Source organism: Zea mays, chromosome 10 (genome assembly GCF_902167145.1).
Source record: "Zea mays cultivar B73 chromosome 10, Zm-B73-REFERENCE-NAM-5.0, whole genome shotgun sequence".
Classification (NCBI taxonomy): Eukaryota; Viridiplantae; Streptophyta; class Magnoliopsida; order Poales; family Poaceae; genus Zea; species Zea mays.
In genome coordinates, this window is record NC_050105.1 from 145,677,709 (window position 1) to 145,705,301 (window position 27,593).

The window sequence follows — 27,593 nt, forward strand, 5'->3', positions numbered from 1 at the left end:
AATAATAGAATCCGATCCTAATCGATCCTAATCCGGTCCGATTCTTAAATATTAGTGCAAAACCTAGAACACATTACCACCCTTAATTACACTACACACCCTAACCACAACACCGAAGGCCCAGCGACCCACCCTCTCACGGTTTCACCCCTTACTGCAGGAAAGCTTCAATGAAATTACACAAAGAAAGCAATTACCAATTAGTTATTAGTTAGACATAAAAAGATGGAGTGAAATGCATCCTTGAGAAAGAGGGAGAAAGGGAGACAGAGTACATGATATTTTTTTTTACCCCAGTTGAATATAATAATAACAGGCAATGAATAATAACACACGCCTTGTACATACAGACAACAGCAAAAAAAGGAATATTGCACATCACATACAGGTATCCGTTTTTTCGTTTTCAGAGTACATTAGTTAAATACCCGCGGCAGGATTGAAGCTTAGCCACTTGGAGTGGGTATCAACGCCAGCATTTGGTTCTTGATGATGCCCATGCACATTTCGATCTCTCTGAAGATCGGGATGTTCTGGGAGCTGCACGGTTGTACGCTTGACAGTGCCGAATCGAGGATGTGCGCGACTTCAGCAGGGTGATACTGCTTCTCCGTGCAGTTCTGGTGAATGGAACAGATGGAAGCTTTAGACCACACTAGGCACGCTGGGGGTTGGAATGCAAGTGTAAATAACATGTGGAGCTTGGGTGATTAACCTTTATCATAAGCATCATAGCAACGCAGGATGATATCAACTCTTTGGGAAATTGAGCTTCCGAATCACAGCCGTTCGGCAACCTTGAACTGCTGTTTGCTGCAGGGGCCGCTGTGCAGTCGTCATGATAAGATGCATTTGACTGTCCTGAATCGGGAGGTATCCGTCTTATGCCAAGTATACTTGAACCAGAGCCAGTACCGCGGCTATTCAAGTGATCTAGTGCTTCCCCTATTTTTGAAAAAGCATTCTCTCCTTCACTCACTTTGCACATAGCCTGGTAAAAGGGGGAAAACCGCAACATTTAAACAAAATAACTTTAAAATGTGAAGAAGGGAAGGCAATACTTAGATGTATGTAGCACCAAAAATGGGTCCATAGAATAAAATAGGTAATGCTTCAACCAAAAAGAGAAATTCCAAAACTATATCGAACCTCTAATCAGACAATAGACATAACAAACAAGAGTTTGACACATGGAAGCTGCCCCAACAAGCTGACATCGCATCTCAAAAGCAAATGTCCAATTAGAAGCCATAACAAGTTCATCATTAACTTAAAGAAATATCAGACAGAGGTGATTGGGTAAAAAAGGTCCAAGGTTCTATGACTTCGACCATGAACTCAGCAATTAGTATTTATTAGACAGGTAATTTATATTCCAGTAAATAGGAATTACTGAGTAGTGAGCAAGCACTACTGAGTAAGTTTATTGATTTCCTGTCAATTCAAATATTAAATTCAAAATGTTATTGTTTGCCTCAGAAAGAAACTTGAAAAGCAATGCTCATTCAGTTCAAAATATAGAGAGAAAAAACAATTCAAATTATATATAAAAAGGGCAGCCCGGTGCATGTGCTCCCACTTGCGCAGGGTCCAGGAAGGATCGGACCCATTTGGGTACGCAGCCTTTCCTTGCATTTGCAAGATGTGGTCACAAAGGCAACGGCTTTACCACTGCGCCAAGGCTCCCCTTTTAAGTAAATCATTTTTTGCAGAAAAGAATAAAGATCATTCTGGCCAACAGACCTGGATAGCAACATCAACCATCATTTTTGCCCTGGACTTTGAAGTCTCGATAACTTCGATCACTTGAGAACCAGACTCTGGATTAATATAACTGAAAAGGTTATACGGATCTGGTGCTCCAGCAAGGGCTATGCCATTTTCCATAGATTTAGACTGCCCTGAATTCCCATGATATGTATTGCGTTGGCGAAGCGAAAGCAAAGCTGCAGCCACCTGAGTAAGAAAAAGTGGTGTCATTCACCTAAGTAGGGAAAACCAAGTTATTGAAGTGATACTTAAACTGGGGAAGGTTACTTGATCATTAGAATCTCTTAGCTGCACAAGCACCATAGCATATTGCTTTCTGAAATGCTCCAAGTCTTTAATAATTTCTCCATCTTTCTGCTTTCCAGACACTTCTTCATTCATGTGCCTCAACTCCACCAGCAAAGCTTCCTACAAGAAGATTCATTCATAGTTCATTGTAAACCACTTGAATAATCTGAAATTCGATTGTGTATATATTCAACAAATGATTATAAGAATGGCCAATATGTCTGGTGGCAACATACAAACAACAGACTAGCAATGATCTTTACAACGATTACAGTACTCTGTAGCCATATCCTGATCTGGGAACAAGGAACTCATCTTTCATACAGGACGATCAGATTATCCCCATTTTATAGTTAATACTCTGAGACTATGACCAGTAGCCCATTTCAAGTGTCCACTGTTCACCTAGACACATGTCTATTGTCTAGACTACATCTTGACACTAGTAAAGGCCCTCAAGTCTAGTGTCTAGAGAGCATGGGCACACAATCAGACCATCTAGATGACAAGTAGTCGAGATTAAGTGTTAGTCATGGTAAGAGTTTTTGCTTTGTGCTAATAGAGTTGTTTTGCTATTTTCTACGTAAGATAATCTGCTGCATCATTTGATTCTTTTGCTGCAACGAGTTGGCAATGGGTCAATTCCTGCCCTTAGTAACCGGGAACTGGGAACGTGGCCACGTTCCTCGTTCCGGGAACGTTCGTTCTGTTCCGGGAACGTGGGAACAATCTCGTTCCCGTAGTGTTAAAACCTAGTTATAGTAGCGTACCGTGTACCACGTTCCCGTTCCTCGATCCCATCGATCCAGGAACCTGGTTACTAAGTTCCTGCCTATCATTTCCCTCCCACCTTATTGCTGTAGGTATGGCAATAGGCCACTTAGTCATGGTGTACCTCAGTAATGTGCGGCGTAGTACGCCACCTCGCAGCGCCCTACTCATCGTAGCAGATCAGGGTTGTGGAATGACGAAATCAGACTGTTGTCAACATGGTACGAAGCATGGTGAATGTGAAGCAGGTACTGACGTCCTCAACCACGCGCTGACGAAGCGCCTGAATGACATGACACTATTCGAGGCATGACATGGGAGGAAGTCTGACATCTCGCTCTTGAGAACGTTTGTGTGGCTTAAACATGTCAAGGCATCAAAGCCGCACCTATCAAAGTTGGAAGACGAGAGCACGACGATGATGCTACTGGGTACAAGGTCCGCGACAAGGCATATCGATTGTTCGATCTGCACGGAGGTAGGTGGTAATCTCGCAAGACGTGTTCGATGAGAAGATGCCATGGGTACTTGGGTAGGGAAGTCCGAGCGCAGCAAAGTCAATGAGGTGCACGACACCTTCGTCGTCGAGCACCTTGTCATCCATGGTGGTGGTCACGCGGGCCATGAAGTGCCAACTGCGGGCGCGACAAGTCCAGAGGCAACACTAGCCCATGATGGCCTACAAGCCCGCCCCCAATGGCTAGTGAGAAGAACTCCACCACCATCCCCTATGTCAGCAGAACAAGGGATTCCTCTGTCGAGCCCAGTGCAATTCACGACTCCACCACATGTGCATGCCCACGTCGGCACCCACCACCAGAGCAAAGAAGTGTTTCCGCACCATGGAGGGTCTGATCGGCACTGCTGCGAGTCTGCGACTCGAGCATGGCAAATAAAGTGCCCGACAATGAGTTTGCTGCTCATGAGCGTCAAGGAACACCCACCTTCATTGACGCTGAGTGCGATCAACACTGGCGGCGGGCTACGCTCGAGAAGATGAAGGCGATCAAAGACAACGAAACGTGGGAGCTCATCGATCCACTGCTCAGGTGGAGGCCAATTGGGCATAAGTGGGTCTTCAAGGTGAAGCACGACTAGGGTGGCGCCATTGCCAAGCACAAGGCGCAACTTATCGTCATGGCCTCCATCTTGCGAGAGGAGATCAACTTCAAGGAAGTCTTTGCACCAGTGGCGCGAATGGAATCCATCCGTCTCTTGCTAGCACTAGCGGCGACCAAAGACTAACACGTACAACGCATGGACCCGCTTTCCTCAACACGTACACAGAAGCTGGGGAGGGACTCCATCACCTTGTGCTAACACGCGTTCATAGAAAAGCTGCTAGAGCGAAGTGGCATGGCAAATTGCAAGTTGTGTGCGACGACGATAAAGGCTAAAGCTAACATGATAGCACGACGACGAAGGTGGACGCAACATGCTACTGAAGCATCGTCGGAGGGTTACGCTACCTAACTCACACAGCCGGACATCTTGTTCGATGTTGAGTACGTGAGCAGGTTCATGGAGGATCCCCGATAGGCTACATCAAAAGGATGACTAATCAAGGCTTAGTCTTACCCAAGACTAGCGGAGCAGAGTTGTGGATGAAAGGCCTTAACAACGTGGACATGGTGGGCAACATTGATGGGCAGAAGAGCACCTTTGGTGTGCTCGTCTTCCTCAGATCGTCCCCTGTCACGTGGTAATCGCAGAAGCAGATGGTGGCACTGTCGACGTGCGAAACAGAGTACATCACAACGCCCATAGAGGTGTGCCAATGAGTAAGGTTGTGCCGGCTACTGGGCAAGCTCAGGAAAAAGCTCGTCGACCGACTCCGATGGTGAACAATCAGCCCTCCATTGCCCTTGCAAAGAACACTGTCCTCCACAATCGGAGCAAGCACATCAACATCAAGTATCACTTTCTTTGTGAGTGTGTCGATGAAGGACTTGTCCTCGAGTTCGTCGAGACCATCCGACAGCTCGTGGATATCCTCACCAAGCCACTTGGGCGCCTTTGGTTCTCGGAGCTGAAGAGCAAGATAGGCATGGTGGATTTCAAGATTAAGGAGTAGGAGCAGGATTAGGGGAAGAATTATAAAATAATCTGCTGCATTCTTTGATAGTTTTGCTGCAGGGAGTTGGCAATGGATCACTTTCTGCATATCCTTTCCCTCTCCCACCTTACTGTTGTAGGTATGACAATAGGCCACTTAGTCATGGCTTACCTCAACAATGTAGAGTAGTCTAGCTGGAGGCTGATCTCAGCCCAGATACCAGTATACATTGTGCAGTTGGTAAATTCCTGCCACTACTTGTATATATACCACATATGATGCAATAGAAAGGGGCAGTTCAGTTGCTGCACTTGTGTATGTTGTGTTCTGTGCTCAAGTCATACGTCTAGCCAAGTGTTGTGTGTGTGAGGGTGAGTTGGTTGCTCACCTGTGAAGGGAGGTCAGTTGCCAACATGCTAGTATTTGCTTATATCAACCAGAGGCTGGAACTTGTTGTAATGGATGAGTGAGAGGGAGAGAGAGAGAGAGAGAGAGAGAGAGAGAGAGAGAGAGAGAGAGAGAGAGAGTGGGATGAAAACAAGGCACAAGCCTTGTTGCACTTGCCTTTTTATCAAGAGCACGTGATAGCTCACCAAGAGCTCTTATATCAGCTTCTCTTTCCTGTATCTGCGAAAGTGTGCATGGTTGATTGTACATTGACTGTTGTGTCGCAACTGCAACCTCATTAACTGCCGTGTTGGCCTGTGCAATAGAATAAACTGAGTCACTCTCGCACAAATTCCAAAAGGAATGCAGTTAGCTTATTCTACATTGACTATAGAAAGGTAAATAGCTTCCACATCAAACATGCTACCTTTGCTTGCTTCATTAAGGTACTCATCGGATGACCAGAAGGGGTATAGAAGGTTGCATCGGTACCATTCAAATTCGATGTGGATCTTGCTGCACCTCCGCTAGCCAACTCTTTCATCTGATCCTCATATTTTGCTTCCGATAAGTGGCTGTAGTATCCATTGATGGCACTTTGATGTCTGAGAGATTCAGGAAAATTTTCCAGAGGATGTAGGGGCATGCAGTCGATATCCTGCAAAACAAGTTCTTTTCAGCCACAGTTGACACGCCAACACTTTCAAGAGTTTCATCATTGGACTGATATTTGATATTTACATTTGAATGGATCTGAAACATCATTCACAGAGAGACAAGTAATCATGCATATGCATTTCCCTAATTGTGTTGCAAGACATAGGCATAAAGGAAACGAGTACAACTGTAGAAGGAACACAAGCATAGATTAGAGGATAATGGACCGCATGGATCCCATTGAGGCAAATTATTCCCAACTAAAAAAGTAATGTCATGGTTTAGCATTTATGGTGGATATTACAATGCACATTTCTTCCATCATTTTGGATGCACAATTTATCCCTTCCCTGTACCCCGCTCATGTGGGAGCCTCCGGCACCGACTCTGCCCTTTGATGTATTACTGCCGATGTAGAATCCTATGCAATAAATTAGATTCCACAATATGCACAGCAACCAAAGAGGACAGTAAAACCAAGAACACTTGGTTGAAGTATATGTGATATAACAAGGAAAACACAAGGAACAAACTACAGAAAATCACTCAAGAGTCATGACATTCACGTGCAGGTTCTTCTGTGAAGATGTAAAGCCAAAGAGACTCCAAGGCTAAAAAGGGTCAAAAGAGAAGAGATTAGGAACCCTTTTATTCATTCCCAGTGTTCTATAGGCTCTAGGCAAGCAATGGAGCATGTACAGACAGTACAGTGGAGTTATTACAAGTCATTGTGGTATCTGGAGTACAGGTAGTAACAATGAGCTGAAAGCATTAAGTCAAAAGACATGAAACGAAACTCCCAATAAAATGATCAGAACATAAGTGAGATAGCAGCTGATTACCTTCACAAGCTCAACACCCAGTTCAGGTCGATCAAACTGAACCCGGCACTGATTATGATCGACAGTAAGAACATTCCCATCATGAAGTTCCCTTGTTCTAGGATGGCAGGCTATAACACGCTGCCCAACTGCTAGAGGTCGCGCAAGATCGGTTGGTAGACCTTCTCTAACGCCAGATAGAAGTTCAGTATAATGCTGCCTGACTGAATCACGATACTGCGCAAGCTTCTCTCTCTCCTCGTGCAAAAACTGCTTCGACAATCGACGGGGCTTTCCAAGAGAACTGCAAAAACATTACATTTAGGGGGACAAATACAACTAAACCTAACAAAATATTTGAAGATTACGAACCTTCGTATGACACCCCACTCGACATGAGTCAGTCTTGGAACATGACCTAGCTTGACATGGTTCAAATACTCAACAAATTCACTCTTTGCAAACCACGGGTAATCAATTGCACTATAGAACCACTCAAACATGCACCATCTACGGAGCAAACGTGATGATAAGCAATGAGAGAGTTTGTCCTGCATTAGGTTAGAGTAAATTGACTTTTCACCCATGCCAAGTAATGAAACACTACCAGTACACTAAACAAGATAGAAAGAAATACCTTGAGATCAATAATATTACTTAGTGAGTAAGACAATTTATCACTTCCAGAATCGCCAGCACCCTCGGCAGGTTTACATTCTTGAGTTAGTGATTTTTGAATGCCTAGTTTACGACGGCTTTTACCCTTTGCCATCAAGTCAGCATGCAGAGTTGTTGCAACTTGTGTAGTTGTCTCTGCGATATCCATGGCTACATTCACAAAAAATTAGCATGTGCAGTAGAACATCCCTGTACTATGAACTTGTTTTGTAACAAAACTAAACTAATATGGTTATTCTTACTTTTGTTAGAAGATGTCTTCTCTTCTTCAGGAGAAACCTATAATATATAGATACAACATAAAAAAATTATGTTGCATCCCAGCAAGCATACATAGGTATGTAGGAGGGTAAAACTTGACTGTGCATGAGTGAGTGACAATTTGAGAAAACTAAAGAACTAAATAGTTATTCAGTGAAGACTAGTACTCCATACAATATAATGGTGTATAATGAAGTAATGCATTAAAATGTTCTGATATAAGCAAAGTCCCTTTTTTTCTTTTTAATACAATGATATGCAGCTCTCTTGCGTGTTCGAGGAAAAAAACATCGTTTGCATGTAAACAATATGAAATTGTAACATCAATCAAGTAAATATGGATGGTTTCTCAAGATATCAAGCCTTTACAGGAAAACAACAATATCAAACACAAAAAGGAAAGGATTATACTTTTTATAAGAATGACAATTATGACAAACAGCTGCATAGCAAGAAGCTATGGACAGAACTCACAGCTTATACTTAGCAGGCTGTCTACAAATCAAAATACATATGTGATCTAGCCTACACGGTTATGCAGCAAATGCAACAAGAAATAATATTTATCCCTTCAGAGCAGATTCGGTATAACCGAACCAAGCCTTTACAACTAATAGTCATCCAATCAAACTAAGGCCCTGTTTGGCGTCACAGTTTTCAAATACCATAGTATTGAAATACCACAGTTTAAGAATTGCTTTAGCATCAATACTATGGTTTTCAAATACCAGAATATAACCATGGTATTTCTTATTACCGTGCATGTTTGGTTACAGCAGCAAAAGGCTGCTCGGGAGGCAGGAAAACAGTGTATGTGGGCTCGCATGTTGGCATAGAAGAGGAAAACTTCAGTCCCAACCTAAGCATCCAAAACTCCAAAAATACTATGGTTTAGGTCGTACCATAGTATTTGAAACAAAGTTTTACAAGCACCAACCAAACACCTTTCAACCACAAATACTACGATATTCACAAATACCATGGTTTTATCTTGAAACTCCAAAAATACTGAGCTACGAAACAGACCCTAAATAGGTTAAGATTGACTACATCGCTCACCACTATAAGCAAAAATAAACTCTTGACAAGATTTAGTTGAGAAATGGACGAGATCAGTATATTACCAGCTCATCTCTAATAACTAATAAGTACAAGGCTAGGGGGAGGCTACCTCATGAAAATTACAAAGTGGACCTATGATACACATTTTTTTAGGAAATTATGATGCACAAATTAATTATAAGGTGGTGGTTCTTCAAACAAATAAGCATAAATGCATAAGAATTGAATGCAAAGAGGAAATAATCAGATCAGTTGGAAAGTTGAAACTTGAAACTGAACCCCCATGAAAAAGTTATCAGGAGCAATAATGAAAAGACAGCAATACAAAGGACTAGTTACCTCAGTCTTCTCAACATCTTTTGGCATTTTCTTTTCATCTTTTAAAATCTGCACATAGAGTAGAAGTTATGCACACCATAAATGAACTATAGCAAGAAATTAAATAGCAGTGGTAGAAGATGAAACAGCAGTAGTGGTTCAAGGCATTAATATGAAATATAGCATTTTGTTGTTTTGGAAAGACCTGTGGCTGTACGGTCAGCGTCTGTCTGACCTGGCATCCAACCTGATTGCCACGATACCGAAGCATGCGGCATAGCAACAAAAAAACAGTCCATGATAGGCCTTGGGTTGGGCTGGAATTCCCTATTCAGCAGCATGTCAGGAAATTCTTTGCTTCTTCAGTTATTACCTTGGTTGGTGATGGGTCTAATACTCTATTTTGGACAGATAGGTGGTTGGATGGGTCCAGTATCAAGGATCTTGCCCCTGCTGTAGTTGCGAATGTTGGGACAAGGGCTAGGTCATCGAGAACGGTGGCCCATGCTCTTGAGAACTGGCAATGGGTCAGCGACATAGAGACCCCTCTTACTTTGCTTGGGCTTCATCAGTACCTGCAGCTATGGGACGCTTTAAGAGAAGTGGTGCTTTCTCATGACTCATGAGGCTGATAGACACCATACTTCCTCTGGGCAATTCTCTTCTAAATCTTGTTATAAGGCTTTTTCATGGGTTCGATTACCTTTGAACCATGGAAGAGGTTATGGAAATCTTGGGCTCCACCCAAATGCAAATTTTTTCTATGGTTGGCAATAAGGAATAAATGTTGGAAAGCTGATAGACTGCAAAAGAGAGGGCTGGATCATCCAGAGGTCTGTCCTTTATGTGATCAGGAGCCGGAGAATATCCAACATCTCCTTTGCAGTTGCATTTTTGCTAGACAGTTTTGGCTTTGCATTCTATCACTGTTGGGGGCTTGCTAACCTTTCTCTTGCTTCTGATGAGATTTCTTTTGCTGAATGGTGGAGGAAAGCGTGTAAGCAAGTGCACAAATTCAAAAGAAGAGGCATTAACAGTGTTATCATCTTGGGGGCTTGGTGTTTATGGCTTCATCGTAATAAGGCGGTTTTCGATGGTCAGTCCTTCCATAAGCAGAATTAAAAGAGTTTTCTTGGAAGAGTTAGATTGCTGGGGTTTAGCCGGTGCCAAGCATCTTGAGGGCTTAGGTCTAGGTGCTGCCATTATTAGGTCCAGGGAGTTTGTGGGTGAGTAGTGAAGATGTGTGTGTGGAGCCTGCTGGCACTTTTGCTGTTTGCATCCTTGTTTCGTGCTGTTTTTCATGCGCAGAAGGCTGGGGCACTGTGCTCAACAGGAAGTTGATGGGTCTGTTTGTTCTGCCTTTTGGGCTTTGTACTTTGGTCCATTTTGGACTCTTTTCTTCTCTTAATTTAAAGATGTGCAGCTCTCCTGCGCGTTCCAGAAAAATGAGGCGATTATCAACTAGCATTGGACCAAGAACATCAGAGGCCAATTCTGTTGCAGCACTCTCTAAATACCTGGACATCAGGGACCTTCTGCAAGAGGTGGAGCTTCACTGGCACCACAGCAGCCCTGGGGAATTTTTGGTGTTTTACAATGGCTTTGAACCAGCAAAGAGACTGCAGAAGTCGTGGGTGCTTGTGTGCTACAAAATTGTCATGTGGGGGCATGGCTAGTAATTTTGAACAATGTTGGATGGCAGACAGATCGGCTAAACATGAACTACCACACGCGGCCTGTTGCCCCTTGTGCGACCAAGATGACGCGTCGGAGAGTTGTGGCACCCTTCAACAGGTTCTGCCTGCAGGAGCTCACGCTGAAGTCCTGAGGACATGTTCTTTGCCCAATGGTGGCACAGGACAGAGGGGAGTACAGGTGGGGGGACTTGCATAAGGGATTCAAACACCCTAGTCATCCTTGGTGTCTGGATGCTCTGGAAGCAATGTAATGACATCGTTTTAAACAATGGCTCTCCATATGTCCAGGCACTCCTACGAGCAGTGAATGATATATATATATATATATATATACTGTATTTATATATTACACCTGGGTGCATTCAATATAGAGAATGCACCCAGGCCGAACCTACGCGCCAGGAGCACCTGGTCCGAGCCAACCGCTCCAACCAGGCCGAACCGACGCGCAGACCCTGACAACTTCAGTCTGCACCAAGACCAGCAGTTGCGATCATTGTTTTGTTTAAAAGATTTTTGGACATAGTTATATAAAAGTTGCAATCACACTAGACCAGCAGTTGCAATTACACCAGACAACAGTTGCAATCATTGTTTGTTTAACAGATTTTTGGACATAGTTATATAGAAGTTGCAATCACATCAAACCAGCAGTTGCAATTACACCAGACAGCAGTTGCAATCATTGTTTGTTTGACAGATTTTTGGACATAGTTATATAGAAGTTGTAATCACACCAGACCAGCAGTTGCAATTACACCAAACCAGCAGTTGCAATCATATTTTTTAACAAAATTTCCCAGAGTTATTCAGTACTTGCAATCACATCAGAGCAACTCAGCAGTTGCATCCACACCACACCAGCAGTTGCAATCATTTTGTTTACAATTTTTTAACAGATATTTGGATAGAATTATACAGCAGTTGCAATCACACCTAATGCGGGGTTGCAATCACACCACACCAGCAGTTGGAATCATTTTTGTTTAACAGGTTTTTTACAATCAGACCAAAAAATGCTAGAGGATCGGCCCCTCCAGCCACAACAATCTCCAAGGATTTAGGGGAGGAGCATCGAGGCGATTCAAGGTGCGGCAGCGACGGTGGGGCCATGGATCTAGGGATAGAGGATCGAAGGAAGGAGAAGTCGGTGGGTCAGGGAGGCGTGGCGGTGGGGGACAGGGAGGCAGAGCGGCGGCGGCGGGGGGCAGGGAGTATTGGGTCTGTGCATCCACAAACTAAAATGCACCCATGTGCATTTTAGTGCCGCCGTATATATATATATATATATATATATATATATATATATATATATATATATATATATATATATATATATATATATATATATATATATATATATATATATATATATATATATATATATATATATATATATATATATATATATATATATATATATATATATATATATATATATATGCTAGTGCTAATAGTCTGGTGGCATTCGGAGCCCGTAGGGGGTAACTAGTAGGCTATGGTCATTCATGATTAAAAAAGGCATATGTAACCTAAAACTGCAACTGCAAGAGCAGATGTAACAAACTCCATTCTCTCTAATGCCAAAACATACAATTCGCTTGTGTGTTACGGAAAAAAAAAGTATTTTGGTATATAGCATCCAATACATAGTAGTGGTGCTTTCACAGTGAGAGCCGATATTGTGGCCCTGCCAATACTTCAAACTGTGTGTGCAAATTTTATATAAATATCCACATTAATTTGATGAAGGACAGGCCTGGCGCAGTGGTGATAAGCCTTCCCACTGAGCCAAAGGTCCTGGGGTCGATGCAGCCTCTGCAGAATGCATGGGTAAGGCTTGCCTCGGTTATTCCTTCCCCAGACGGCCAGACCCCACTCATGTGGGAGCCACCAGCAATGGGTCTATCCTTTATCCACATTAGTTTGATATAAGATAGACATAGATCACATAATACACAACCATAATCATAAATTATGAGCACTTGTTTTTTTTCTCAAATGGGCACGAGAGCTGCATGTGCATGCCATTTCAAAAACAGAAAAAGGTAACAGAGCACCTAAAACACAAGACAAACACGCTAGTTAATTATAACAATCGTGCCAGGAGAGAGGCAACCACTAGTACTACGGAACCTGGGGAAGGAAATAAACTAGACAAATCTCAAGACAAAGTTCCTGACATCCCTAGCCCTGCCAGCACACAATCACTGCCCTGACCACCATATTCACTAATGAAAGGCATTATTGAAGATGCAATGGTTAAAATACTAAGAGAATTACCAAATGAGAATATAGCAATCAATACCAGCATATAGACTACACTGAAACCAATCCCTAAAATACTACTTGCAGTTTATAAACATGACTACAACATTTTTTTCTTTTTACTACCACGCAAGCACTACTTGCAGAAAATGTTAAACATATATAATCGTTAAAGTACCTTTCCCATGGAAGATTTCTTCTTTTTTTCTGTTTTCACACCACATGTACAAGCTTGCTGTTTTACTTCAGAAGTGGTGCTCCCATCAGGATGAGTATCTTTAGCAAGTTTGCCTTTTTTCCTAGTAACCATATCAGTGCTTGCCATTTCTGGCTGCCTTTTGAGTTTCTTTGATGTACTTTTGGAGTTATCTTTCTGCTCATACACCGATACAGCTGCTGCAGGTATACCAGGCTTTCCATCAGAATCATTGTCCCTTTTTTCATCCTTGATCTGTGCTGATGATTCTGAAAAAATTCATTAGGGGCACCATTAATAACACTACAATTAATAGAAGCAATGTCATAAAAAGGGAAAGGCAAGCAGAGGTGTGGTGCCTGCTAAGCAGTAGATGAGCCACCTCTAAAAAAGTGAACAAACATTTAAAATTATTGATGGTTGCTAATTTTGCAACACACAGTGTTGATTCTTTGGTTGAGTGACAGTACTAAATTCCAGAAATGTGGCCATTAAATTATCAGATGACAAACATTTGAAAGACAAGGGGATGTGATAGATGGTTCTGATAACAAATGCAAGATGTTTATGTGGCTGGCTGTCAGAAATAGATGTTGGACATCTGATCGACTTGCTATCTACCTCATCCCGACAAATGTCCCCTCTGTGATCAAGAAGATGAGACCATCCAACATCTGCTAACTTATTGTGTGGTTGCCAGACAAGTCTGGTTTTCCTGTTCTCTACTCTGAACATCTCAACCTTAGCCCCCAGACAACAAGATAATAATTTTGTTGAATGGTGGAGAAAGGTTTCGAGAAGAATCAGTAAGGAGAATAGAAAAGGATTGAACTCCCTGATCATTTAGGGGCCTGGAGAGTATATGCCAACATAGAAATGAGGTTGTTGTCTTGTCTCTTGGGATATAATTACAAGGCCTTTATATCTTGGTGGCCTTGGGATTTCTAACTTACTTTACCAAAGTTGGGCGCTGCAGACTAAATGGTTATGGTTGGAAAAAACAGATCCAAATAGGCCTTGGGTTGGGCTGAAATTCCCTATTCAGCAGCATGTCAGGAGATTCTTTGCTTCTTCAATTATTACCTTGGTTGGAGACGGGTCTACTACTTTATTCTGGACAGATAGGTGGTTGGATGGGTCTTGTATCCAGGATCTTGCCCCTGATGTAGTTGCTAGTGTTGGGAAAAGGGCTAGTTCTTCCAGAACGGTGGCCCATGCTCTTGAGAACTGGCAGTGGGTCAGCGACTTAGAGACCCCTCTTAATTTGATTGGGCTGCAGCAGTACCTACAGCTTTGGGACGCTTTAAGAGGAGTGGTGCTCACACAAGAGGCTGATAGACATGTGTGGATTCATTCTTCCTCTGGGCAGTTCTCTTCTAGATCATGCTATAAGGCTTTTTTCATGGGTTCGATTACCTTTGAACCTTGGAAGAGGTTATGGAAATCTTGGGCTCCACCCAAATGCAAATTCTTCCTATGGTTGGCAATAAGGAATAAATGTTGGACAGCTGATAGACTTCAGAAGAGAGGGCTGGATCATCCTGAGGTCTGTCCTCTATGTGATCAGGAGCCGAAGAATATCCAACATCTCCTTTGCAGTTGCATCTTTGCTAGACAGTTTTGGCATTGCATTCTTGCACCGTTGGGGCTTGCTAATCTTTCTCCTGCTTCTATTGAGATATCTTTTGCTGAGTGGTGGAGGAAGGTGTGTAAGCAAGTGCACAAATCCAAAAGAAGAGGCATTAACAGCGTCATCATCATGGGGGCTTGGTGTTTATGGATTCATCGTAATAAGGCAGTTTTCGAGGGTGTCAGTACTTCCATAAGCAGAATTCAAAAAGTTTTCTTGGAAGAGTTAGAATGTTGGGGTCTAGCCGGTGCCAAGCATCTTGAGGGCTTAGGCCTAGGTGCTGCCATTATTAGGTCCAGGGAGTTTCTGGGTGAGTAGTGCAGGTGTGTGTGGGGGGCCTGTTGGCACGTTTGCTGTTTGCCTCCTTTTGTTGGAGGTTGGGGCACTGTGCACAGCAGGAGGTTGGTGGGTCTGTTTGTTCTGCCTTTTGGGCTTTGTACTTTGGTCCACTTTGGACCCTTTTCTTCTCTTAATATAATGATGCGCAGCTCTCCTGCGCGTTCAAAAAAAATGCTTGTATTTTTAAGGCTGCATCTGTCAAGGGCGTCGAGCCCTTGGGTGGCCGGACCGCGGCTACGCAGCTCGTAGCCGTCGGCCGTCTTCTCCGGTGAGGTTATTCCCCTCAACCGTAGGCTTAACAGAGAAGGAGAGATTTGGGATATAATTCCTGCCTCCTTTATTAAAAGAACCGCCTGCTTTATATATAGCCAGGCCAGCCAAACCAACTCCTATTTCTTCTCTATACTTATCTTCCTAAACAACTTCTTAACAACTTATCCCTATTTGCTAGCAGCGGCCAGCTCTGATCTGTTGCTGGCCGTGAGCTTATCTTCTAAACAAACCTCCAATTTTCTAGCTACTAGCAACTGCAGCTATTCCTGCGCCCTGATCTGCTGCTGGTCCATTGGAACCTGCGGTTGTTGCCTCTTGGGCGTGTTCAGCGCGCTCACGCGCACGCCGTATGTCACGGGTACGCCGTTGCCTGACGTAGGGGCGGCCGTACATGACATCTCTCCCCTCCTCGAAGACCAGCTCGTCCTCGAGCTGGAACGCTGGATGCCGGGTGCGGAAGTCGTCGACGTCCTCCCAAGTCGCAGACTCGGCCGGCTCGCCGTGCCACTGAACAAGCACCTGGCGGACACCGCGTGCCAGGCGAGCCCGCACCACCCGGGCTGGTTCCGGCACCACCGCACCCCGGCCAGGGCCTGCAGGGAGAAACAGGGGGCCTCACCGTCAGCGTCCGGAGGCTCGTCGTTAGTGTCTTCAATCTCCACGCCCTCCATGAAAAAAATACGTCTGCAAAACCGGTTGTGGCCACGCGTGTACTTTTCATTGCAGTTAAAACAGAGGCCCATGCGGCGCCGCTCCGCCATCTCGTCGGGGGTGAGGCGCCGTTGATTTTCCTCGCCACGGCCCTGCTGGGTGGCCCTCGGTGGTGCAGGGAGCGCCAGCGGCTGCTGGGGTGCTGGAAGCGCTGGACGTGGCGCCGGTGCGGACAGCAGACCGCGCGGGGGCACCCGAGGTGCAGGCTGCACCAGCCGGTCGGCCTCCATCAACTCCACTTGGCGCGCCAGGCTCATGGCTGATGCGAGCGACTCCGGGTTGTGGATGCGAACGGCATGGCTGAGTGGTGGCAGCAGGCCGCCGGTGAAGAGCTGGACGCGCTGGTGTTCGTCGAGACGACCGGCGCGAGGGAGAAGGGCCTGGAATCGATTTGCATACTCTTCCACGGTCCCTGTGCGCCTGCATTCTGCGAGCTCGAACAGCGGGGCCGATCGGAGGGGAGGTCCAAACCGTAAGTTGAGGAGGTCCCTGAACCGTCCCCAGGTTGGCGTGCCCTCGTCCTCCTGGAGTTGGATGTACCACAGCTGCGCGACATCCTCCAGGTTGTATGAGGCCATCCAAACGCGCTCCTCCCCCATGGTGCGCTGCTGGCGGAAATACGACTCACACTTGTTGAGGAAGAGCATAGGATCGGACTTGCCGTCGTAGCGTGGGAAGTCCAACTTCTGAAATTTAGGTGGGCGATCCAGATCGCGCGGCATCTCTGCGCGTCCCCCGGCGCCGTAATCCGACGTCGACGCCGACTTTTCCTTCATGGCGGCCATGTCAGCCTCCATGGTGGACATCTTGGTGGTGATGGCCCTAAGCATCTCCATCACGTCCTGCATGGACGGCTCGGCCATGGTGGCTGGTTGCAGGGCCGAGTCGGTGGAAGATTGGGGTGAAGGTGGAGGGCTGGTGTGGGTTGCAGCGGCTGTGGATGAAGGATTGGAGCGAGTGGGAGAGGATCGCCGGGATCGCGATACCAAGTTGTCAAGGGCGTCGAGCCCTTGGGTGGCCGGACCGCGGCTACGCAGCTCGTAGCCGTCGGCCGTCTTCTCCGGTGAGGTTATTCCCCTCAACCGTAGGCTTAACAGAGAAGGAGAGATTTGGGATATAATTCCTGCCTCCTTTATTAAAAGAACCGCCTGCTTTATATATAGCCAGGCCAGCCAAACCAACTCCTATTTCTTCTCTATACTTATCTTCCTAAACAACTTCTTAACAACTTATCCCTATTTGCTAGCAGCGGCCAGCTCTGATCTGTTGCTGGCCGTGAGCTTATCTTCTAAACAAACCTCCAATTTTCTAGCTACTAGCAACTGCAGCTATTCCTGCGCCCTGATCTGCTGCTGGTCCATTGGAACCTGCGGCTGTTGCCTCTTGGGCGTGTTCAGCGCGCTCACGCGCACGCCGTATGTCACGGGTACGCCGTTGCCTGACGTAGGGGCGGCCGTACATGACAGCATCTCCCTCTGTTAATCTGATTTTAACTAATATTAGGGATGAGCACAGCCTGTGGTGCCTGGCAGGATCCAAAAAACTCCAAGCCTTAGGCATATGAGGAACTAATTAGTTCCTGGGTAGGGTAGGGTAGGGTAGGGTCGGGTCAGGTGTGTTTTTTTTTCTGTTAGTTAGTCCTAGAGGTGTGTGTTTCCCTTCTCTCATACATGCCCCCCGTATGAGAGAATTGGGGCTGTATGAGGGCATTTTTTCTCTCTTTGAACAATGAAACACAGTTCTCCTGCACTTTCCAAAAAAAATAATGATGGTTCCAATCCATATTTGCCCTGGATACAGGTCAATAGATCATCTATATGTTCGAACAACGCATGTGGATGCTGGTTAATATCCCATCCAAATAGGGCCTACCTCCCTTTTTTGTGGGTGTGTGACTGTGTGTGGACTTTGGGAGGAGAGGCGCTGCATTAATTGACGCAACTCATCCATCCAGCTATTCAAGAAAGATAGAATACTGCATCGTCCAAGTTTAATCCCTCTGACTATGTTTATAGAGTATAAAATTTCCAAAGCTCTACGCAAATTAGAGGCAGAAGAGCGACAGATGAATTTAACCGCACAAACTGAAACACTGCACCTGCTACAATACAACCATGGCATTGTTCTGCCATCTTGCCATTAAGTACGGGAAGAAAATAATATGGTAATGGAACAAAATGAGTTGCATCAAAATGTAGTATTTAAAATATAACACAAATTGAATATAGTATAATATAAGACTAACCAGATTCAACAACAGAAGATGGTTGTAGGATATTCACAGATAGATCAGCTAAAGTATGTAATGCATCTAGAGCCAAACTTTCATCTGCAAAACAAGGGCGGATTGATGGTTAGTACTGTATATGTAAAGAAAGCGAGAACCAGGTTATCCAAAACTAAATAAGCATCACACTAAAGTATTAGAGCATATGAGTGTTTACCAAAACCAAATGACCAAGCTAAAAAGAACACTTAGAACATACTTATGGCAAGAAAAACTCAGTATGATACCTGAGAAAAATGTGTAGTTCAATTTATGTTTTCCAGGTTATATATTATAGTGCAATACACATATAAGACAAACAATGTCCAAGAATTTGGAACATGACAAAGATGACTTGAAACAGTTTTCTTTTCTTCATCCCACATTGGAAGTACCCTACACTTTATAAATGCTTGTTCACTATCCTGAAACTTTTTTCACACTAGAAGGAAATTCTCATTCCATAATATAGGGCACATTTGCTTTAATACTTTGTATTTCTATTCTACAGCAACAACAACAAAGCCTTTTATACCAAGCAAGCTGGGGTAGAGTAGAGTTAAAAACCCAATAGAACTCACAAGTCAAGGTTCACATGCACTCTTATTCAAGGCTAAATTTTTGGGTATATCACATCCTTTCAAGTCTCCTTTTACTGCCACTTCCCACGTCAACTTCGATCTTTCTCTTCCTCTCTTCTCATTGCTATCAAACCTTAGGATCCCACTACGCACTAGCACCTCTAGAGGTCTCCGTTAAACATGTCTAAACCATCTCAACCGATGTTGGACAATTTCCTTCAATTGGTGCTACTCCAGCCTATCACGTATATCATCATTCCAGACTCAATCCCTTCTTGTATGGCCACAAATCCAACGCAACACAAGCATTTCCGCAACACTTATCTGCTAAACATGTCGTCTTTTTGCAGGCCAACATTCTGCATCATACAACATACCAGATCTAATTGTTGTCCTATAAAATTTAGCTTTTAGCTTCTGTTATACCCTCTTGTTATATAGATTACTAGATGCTTGACGCCACCTCATCCACTCTGTCTTGATTCTATGGCTAACATCTTCATCAATATCCTCGTCTCTCTGTAGCATGTAACCTAAATACCTAAAGGTGTCCTTCCTAGGCAGTAGTTGACCTTTCAAATTAACATCTCCTTCCTCATGTGTAGTGCCGAAATCACATCTCATATATTCTATTTTAGTTCTGCTGAGTCTAAAACCTTTGGATTCTAGAGTCTCCTGCCACAACTCTAGATTTCTATTTACTCTTGCCCGACTTTCATCAACTAGCACTACATCGTCCGCAAAAAGCAAACACCAAGGGATATCCCATTGTATGTCCCTTGTGACCTTATCCATCACCAAGGCAAAAAGATAAGGGCTCAAAGTTGATCCTTACGTAATGCCGACAATGAAAAGAAATTAAACAAATTCATTGCTGAATTTCAATTCATACATGACAAAAGAGAATGCTGACATGTATTGTTAATTTGTCATTTTGATATTTCAGAGCTGATTTACAGAAAACATACCATCAAAAAAGAGTTGGCGACTTCTTTTATTTGATGTGCTAGATGGCCATGCAGTTTTGGTTCCCAATGTCTCCAGCTCTGGTTCCTCTTTTGCCTTTTTCATGCTGCACCCTTCTTCAGTACCACTACAAGCCTCTCTATCATCCTCAAACTGATCATCCGTTCTGCGTACAGCTTTTTTTCTCCTCTTTTGAGGCCTCTTGACTTTCTTCTGAGGCTTGCTAGATGGAGATCCTTTGTTGGCTATCAAATAGGATGTGCCTTTGGTATAATCACCAGTCTCGGCTTCCCTACTTCCCAAGCTACCTTCAGGGTAATCAGCATCCAACTGAAATCCATGGAGCTTTGAGCTTCCCATCTCTGAATCAGCGTTCTGCAAATGCCATACAGGTACCTTGATCATGCAATTACTTTACTATGAGTGACTGACCAAAATGGGGGAGGCATATAATTCTAGTTTCTTACTTTTCTGCCACTACTTTTAGCAGGAGACAAAAACATATGATCACCAGATCTCCGAGGTGTATGGGAAATCTGAGGTGAGCCTCCTCTTTGATGTACCTCCGCCAGAGCAAGTGCAGCTACATGAGCTCCTTCATCATCACCATCATTAGCATCCGGTTTAGCTTGTCTATTTGGTGCACCCCTGTCATCTCGATGGTACATGCTTGCAACAGGTACTCTTGGAGTCCTTTTCCCAACAGCACGTGGCCGGTTCCCTACAAATAGGTCTAGAAAGATTTCAAAACAACAACCCCATTATCAAGATTTGAAAAAAGCAAAGCTGTATCATCTCTTCAAAAAAAAATGTTATGCAGCACTAGGTGATTCATTCGATGAAAAGTAAGTACTTCCTTCTTAAGTTCAGTTAGGCGAAAAGCTCATGTTCACAAGCAATTATCAGTTCTTGATATTGAAGGAAGATAATGCAACCACATAAATCAGGTGCAAACATGAAAGGCTTTACAGGCATGAAAAGGGAGACAAAACAAGTATCCTTGGTTAAGAAGAAAACAAAATGAACTTGTGATAAAATTCATTTTGCTGAAAGAGCCACAAATCTCATTGCAAAAAGGTAGTGCAGAGAAACTTGCAAGACTAATAGCAGACTATATTGACACCAGGACTGGCCAGATTAAGGAATCAGATGTTTCTTGTGCTCTAGAATAAGTTGCAGAATTTTTTTTCTCGAACACGCAGGAGATGAATAAGTTGCAGAATTAATTTAAGGATAATAACTTCATGGTATAAAAAATAGATGGTATGTTCATGAACAAGAAAAATAGACATAACTCAAATGCCTAGTAAATAGTAATAACAAATCAAAAAGAGATATTGCAAGACTAGAAGATCAGCTATCTGCATGATTGGTACTTGGCAGAAAACATAGCTCTAGCATCAAGATTGTTATCTGAGGGGTGTTATATCAGATATATTCAGGTTCATGATCATCAAAAGATATTCATAATACTGGCTTCAAAAACAGGATAGTAAGCATAGCCATAGATTTAAGGTACTACTAACTCCATACTATTGTAAATCCAAACTTAAGATAGATGTGTGTGCAGTCAAGATGTCAATTGACTGATACTTTGCTGCCTAAAAGCATAGTGTGCGAAAGGGCCTCTAGCGTAATGGTTAAGGCTTCCGAGTAGCACCTCCAGGTCCTGGGTTCGATCCCCCTCGGGGGCGAATTTCTGGCTTGGTTAAAAAAATCCCCTCGCTGTGTCCCGCCCGCTCCCGGGTTACGTCCTGCGCGCCACCCTCCGGCTGGGCCGTTGCAGAGTGGGCGGTGACGGCCCGCTAGTGATGGGGGGCCAGGGTTCGGGGATTTTCTCGGCCGGGACCATGTTTCGATCTCTTCTTAATATAATACCGGGAGGGCGGTCTTTCCCTCCCCGGCCGAGTTTTTTTTTAAAAGCATAGTGCCAAAATGACTAATGGGCTGAGCTTAACGAAGAAATCAGAATCCACAACTGCTTTATCTGCATTCTGGTATTGAATAGAACCATGGTACTGTTTGGTTCACAAAATGTAACGTAAAGGGTAATGGTAATGGTTTACACTCGATTACTGTCGGTAACAAGTTTGAATAGTCCGGTATCAATTTTTAGTACGGTATCTGATTACGGTTGGACTAAAACAAACATGATTTAACGTTATCACTTACCCATTACGTTACAAATATGTGAACCAAACGGTACCCATATTCTTCTGATTGAACTAAATTGTGTACTCCAAATTATAGCAACCAAAGCATTTCAAAGTTGACTACAAGTTGAGTGACAGAAGAAAAAAAACATTGGTTTTCATTAGTATGCTAGAACTAGCTCCCACAATATTGCATTTGTGCAACCAAACTATCCTTCCATACAATTCTGTATATATCAGATTCCCACATATCCAGGTAATATAATATCAAAGATTTTGTATGGTTTCCTAGTTGTACAAAACATCACTACTGTCCTGTTACAAAGACCAGGCATATGTACATAGGAATATGTCAAATTACCTCCAGAACGTTTTTTCTTCAACAAAGAAAGGCATCCATAGCTCGATGAAGCAGGCTGAGGTTGCAACAGATCAGTAAAATGTGTATCAGATGTCTTAGACACAGATTGAAGTTTTGCACGACCACGCTTCTGTAGCCTCCTAGAAGCTTTTGGTGAATCACTGCTTTCTCGATCACTGTTACTTCCATCCTACAGTCCATAACAGATTTCCTTGTAAGTATTTTCAATAAATGTAACTGATGCATGTAGCATTATTTTGTCACGGCTGCTGAAATCGCTTGCCCATCAAATAAGGAGTTGATCCCACCAAGGCAATTTGATTCATTGACTCATGTGCAACAAATAGTTCTAGATCGCATTTGTGTGATGCGGAACTAATTACAGATTTTTGCATAAAATGAGAAGCAAAACAAATGTTTTTGGGGCAGTGCTAAAATTGTTACTCTTGATCCATGGTCACAAAGATGCACACAGAGAATGAGAAAAATGTATATTCACACGATTTTTCACATATTAGAAAGAGAATTAAAGAATATTATGGAAATAGTAACCCCTATAGTGTTTGACCACTTAAATATAGTCTCACCAGAATATTATAGTGATCGGTCATCATTGCGATTAACCCCGCAGCAGTTGCTGTTCCCTCTGGAAGAGATAAATATGCCTGGATATGCCATATAATAATTTAGCATAATAAAGTGTATATACAAAACTATGAGACCAAGCAAACAAACCATTGCTACCTTGATCAATTGAACTGATCTAGCGAAATTTAGGTTATCAAATGGAATGGGAGCAGGTGCATAACATGACCTGCCCAATATTTACCTTATTCATGTTGTAAAGAGCCTTCACCATATCAGATGTTCTATCGCGGATAGTGCCAGCAACCTAAAAAGTGAATGAAAATCATTATATTGAAATAGGTATCAGAGCAGATAAATTAATGTTCTCACGTTAACATGTTGAATATAGGGAAAGTGCAACTCATATTGATGCCTTTGCCTTGTATCAGCTGTCTATAAAAGATTAAAAACAGACCTTTCTCCAATCTTTTCCATATTTTCTGTAGGCACCATAGAAGCGCTCGAGCTCATCTTTGCTCCACTGAGACCCAAGCATGTCCGATAACTTTTTCTTCTGCAAATGAGTTTTTCTTTATCAGTGATCAATGGCAACAGAAAGGTACTGCTAACTACTTAAATCAATGGCAGCACCAAAAACCATGCTTGAAACAACATTTTTCCTTGAAAACATAAGATATCCAGAAAAAATTATTAACTGGCAGTCCACAGAATACTACAATGTCATATAATCACATGGAAATAAGTTACATTCTTTGAAGAAAAAGAAAAGGAAGAAAAATATGTATGTGAGAAGAAAAATGTTGATTTTCACATGTACTTACTCGCACTTTACTTTTAGGTACACTTGGTGTATCTTTATCCTGCCAGTCTTCATTGATTTTGGCATAACGCTTATTCGCGTTTCTTACTTTTCTTGCTGAAGCCATTTAAAATCACTAATACTACCTGAAAACACAATTCACTGGACTTTATTACTGAGCTCTTCAGTAACAAAGGGAAGGAGACAGTCAATGGAATAATTTGAGTACAAGACTATTCTGGTATATGTACAATCGCCATAATCAAGTGTGCCTCGAGATTGATACAAATTCTCAAAAAATAAACCACCATCACATCTTCTAATCATTGCAATGTAGGATAGTATATTAGTATGTGCCTACATGTACGACAGTACGAATGTCTTGGATTTTTTTTAAAACTTTGAGAAATAGTGTACAAGCCAACAGCACAAGGATTTAGTGACAGGCTTGGCTCTTGACATTTCTCAGTGAAAACTGGAAGGACTGTTTATAATGTATTGGATGTATTGCATTGAGCTCTATAGTGACATAAATAGAGCACAAGACTTGGTCAAGACGTCTCCCCAATACACATGACAGTACAGGTTTAACAATATCCCTAACTACCAAATATACTATTAACACTCAGCATTCATTGCATTGTAGAAAATAACCCTCTAACTCCACCATTGTTATAAAAGTAACAATTAGTTGTGAAGAGCCCTGTGAAGGTATGGTGATACTCCTTCCAACACCACAAGTACACACAGAGCTGCAACAGCCCATCCTAGAGTAGTGGTGGAGAACTGGAAACTATGACGGCACCGAGGTTGGCTTCAGTGATGTCACCCATGGGCCATGGGGGACAAGAAGGAAGAAAATGTCCTCTGCTGAAACCATCTTTATTAAAAGAAGGACTTCATAGATCTCAGCTTATCTGTCCCAAGTAAATTCCTTCTCTTTTGGCTAGGGCCTTAGCCTTGAATAGGAGCGAATGGAAAACAGCTATCCATGTGCCTGAACCTTGAATTGTGGCTTCTATTGGGGTTTCACTAGGCTACCCCAACTTGCTTGGGACTAAAAGGCTTTGTTGTTGTTTGTTGGCTAGGGTCTTTGCAACTGGCAACTCAAAACACAAACCTCTATTAACATCATAGGAATATCGCATCGTCAATAAAGATTGGTACAATCAAATCTTTGAAGTATTATATTGTCAATGTTTGGTTTGTTTCACATTACCGCAAACCACTTTAAAACGTTTTTCAAAATTTTTATACACCTTCATGGTGGGGTGGGGGGTCATGGTAAGTAATATAATATTCACGCATTAATTCTCAGTACTATCAATCGGTAGATGGCTATGTATAAGTTGAAACATCGACATAGGAAAATATGCATGCTTGGAAGGCTTTAAATATTGTTGAACCATGAAAGTTCACACATCTTATCTATGGTCATCACTGGCACTAAGCACTTTCCTTTCATCAATAGCTCAAAAAATCTAAAACAGGTGGATGATATTTCAAACCACCTCAATTTTTTATTTAGGAATTAGGATAACCATATGGCTCAAGTACTCAGTATAAGATGCACCATTATTCCCAGAATACAAATTAAAGGCTGCTTTTTCGTAATAAATTTCATAGTGCCTGCAGAAGGTGATGCCATGATTATAAAAAAAATCTCATTTCATTTGGCCCCCAATCTATCAGTTTCCTCATCTCCTCGAGTAATTTTATTTTCAGTGATCTTTGAGTTCAGTTTCAGCATGGACAGGCAAAAGATATGATAGGGTATATCAATGCTACTAAATTTAAAGATGCAATATTATTCTGCGGCTATGTAACATGTTTAACGAGAACAGAACGAGTATAATACATTATATAGAACAAGTTGGCGCTTTGGGGCTTTTTAACATGCCACAAGAAACCTGGTGGTCCTAAATCGATTACCATGATTTAAGCATTGAGCTATCCCCAGTATCTTCTAGTGTGGTGAGAATCAAAATGTCCCAAGGATGAATCTATGCCACTACATTTAACCCTAACTATATCCAACAACATTTTTTCTCGACAACGCAGGAGAGCTGTGTATGTAAGAAGAAAGGAGTAAGAGCCCTTACACAAAACACACTCGGAATCAAAACAACGATATCTAATAGCATTGACTGGCATACTATTTCAAAATCCAGCAGTAGCTATATTTTGAAGGAGTGCTTTTTAGCAATATGTCATTCTAACAGGGCATGTCATTTAGGGATTTCCATGTAACTTTCTGCAAGGAGACACTGCAAGATAGGTCAGGATGCCATTTGAAATTTTGAATTCTAAGAACCTAAGCACATTTCCTTAAATCCCAACGGCTTGTAAATTGTTCTTATGTTTCGAATACTTTGTTACAAGAACATTTAAAGCTGGTGCCAAAAAACTTGGTGCATGTTCAAACTGCAAAGAGCCAGCAGACTCAGGTGTACCCGCTAGAAGCTAAAATGCACAGCACAACCCTTACTACCAAAAACACGCCACAGCAGTAACAAAATGTATCAGCAGCGCTGGCTTGCAAATCAAGTAGAGAAAAAAAAGGTATTATCATTATCCCCATGATGTGAAACACAACAGCCTGGAACAACTACCAGTTACGGTCCAAGACAAACAAGCAACCATGAATCTGGGTAACCCACACCACGGCACACAGAATAGGGTTGGGGTGGGCGTGACGTGACACGAGGCAGCAGTGGTGAACGCAGGATTTGAAACAAGGTAGTCCTAGCCAAAATTTTCATATGCAATATGATAAAATTAAAAGAACACGGTATACATGACCATAGATTAACTAAATTGTGATAATACATGTAAAATAAATGTAATATTTGATATTTTTTGTTTCATGACTCGGTCCTGTCATGTCCAATTTTATGCTCTGGTTTATAGTCCAGTGCTAACTATCATGTCCAGACCCTAGCTAAAGAAAATCACTCACCAGTCACCACCACAGTGTCTACCGGTCCAGGGGCGAGGATCAGCAGCCTGGGCCGCGCCTCCTGGAGCCCGCGGTGTCTTACTAGAAGAGGACTTGATCCTCAGCAGCAGGCGAGGAAGGGAATCGCGGGGCCGGAGAATGGAGTACCCGGAGGCGGCCCCCGACGGAACGAAGACGCGGTTCCCCCGGTCGCCACTCGAATCGGGGTCGTGTCGTTGCCTCCCGTAAGCAAGCGAGGGAACTCGAGACCACGACCAGCGGAGACCGGAGAGGTGGGAAGACGGAGTGACCGAGGCGCGTCCGTGCAGACCTCGGCGCGCCGCGTCGGAAATGGAGGGAGCGCCTGGCTGGCGGAGTGGTAGTGACTGGTGACTTGGTGAGCCTAGGAGGGGGGATGGAGGAGGGTGTTGGGAAATGGCGAGGGAGGAGATACAGTTCGCGGTCGCTTTAGAGCCCTAGAGGAGGGGAGAGAAATGGGGAAATTTGCTGTCCGCGTTCGTACCTTTTTCATTCTCATTCATATTTTTAGTATGGTAAGGGATGTTTGGTTTCTAGAGTTATGGGGTGTTTGGTTTTTAGGGACTAATGTTTAGTCCCTAGATTTTATTCTATTTTAGTTCCAAAATTATCAAATATAGAAACTAAAATTTTATTTTAGTTTCTATATTTAGCGATTTATACACTAAAAAGGAATAAAATGAAGGGACTAAACATTAGTCCCTAGAAACCAAACACCC

At 43.0% G+C, this 27,593-nt stretch overlaps 1 protein-coding gene across 2 annotated transcripts; it reads right to left on the minus strand.

The window, feature by feature from the left end:
- Positions 1–168: 168 nt before the first annotated feature.
- On the minus strand, positions 169–27,351 carry LOC100272535 (uncharacterized). Of its 2 annotated transcripts, none has more exons than NM_001358365.1 (21): positions 26,857–26,938; positions 23,920–24,043; positions 23,553–23,651; positions 23,340–23,402; positions 23,098–23,175; positions 22,511–22,700; positions 20,464–20,729; positions 19,999–20,371; positions 18,429–18,512; positions 13,213–13,499; positions 9,091–9,138; positions 7,671–7,707; positions 7,388–7,578; positions 7,123–7,301; positions 6,772–7,054; positions 5,700–5,930; positions 5,450–5,587; positions 2,038–2,178; positions 1,744–1,956; positions 716–991; positions 169–620 (listed from the first exon to the last, which is right to left on the minus strand). In NM_001358365.1, exons 2-21 carry the CDS (start codon positions 24,022–24,024, stop codon positions 447–449), a joined length of 3,456 nt encoding a protein of 1,151 aa, NP_001345294.1. In that variant the 5' UTR covers positions 24,025–24,043; positions 26,857–26,938; the 3' UTR covers positions 169–446. The 2 variants fall into 2 exon arrangements, with proteins under 2 accessions (NP_001345294.1, XP_008661546.1); XM_008663324.4 differs by having other exon boundaries at positions 192–620; positions 20,464–20,717; positions 26,857–27,351.
- Positions 27,352–27,593: the final 242 nt, after the last annotated feature.

Coding starts and splice junctions, on each gene's coding strand:
- LOC100272535 (NM_001358365.1), bottom strand. CDS start 24,024: ATGGCTTCAGCAAGAAAAGTAAGAAACGCGAATAAGCGTTATGCCAAA. Junction 7,302..7,387: donor GTAATATTATTGATCTCAAG/GTATTTCTTTCT, acceptor AACCTAATGCAG/GACAAACTCTCTCATTGCTT. Junction 621..715: donor CTATGATGCTTATGATAAAG/GTTAATCACCCA, acceptor TCCATTCACCAG/AACTGCACGGAGAAGCAGTA.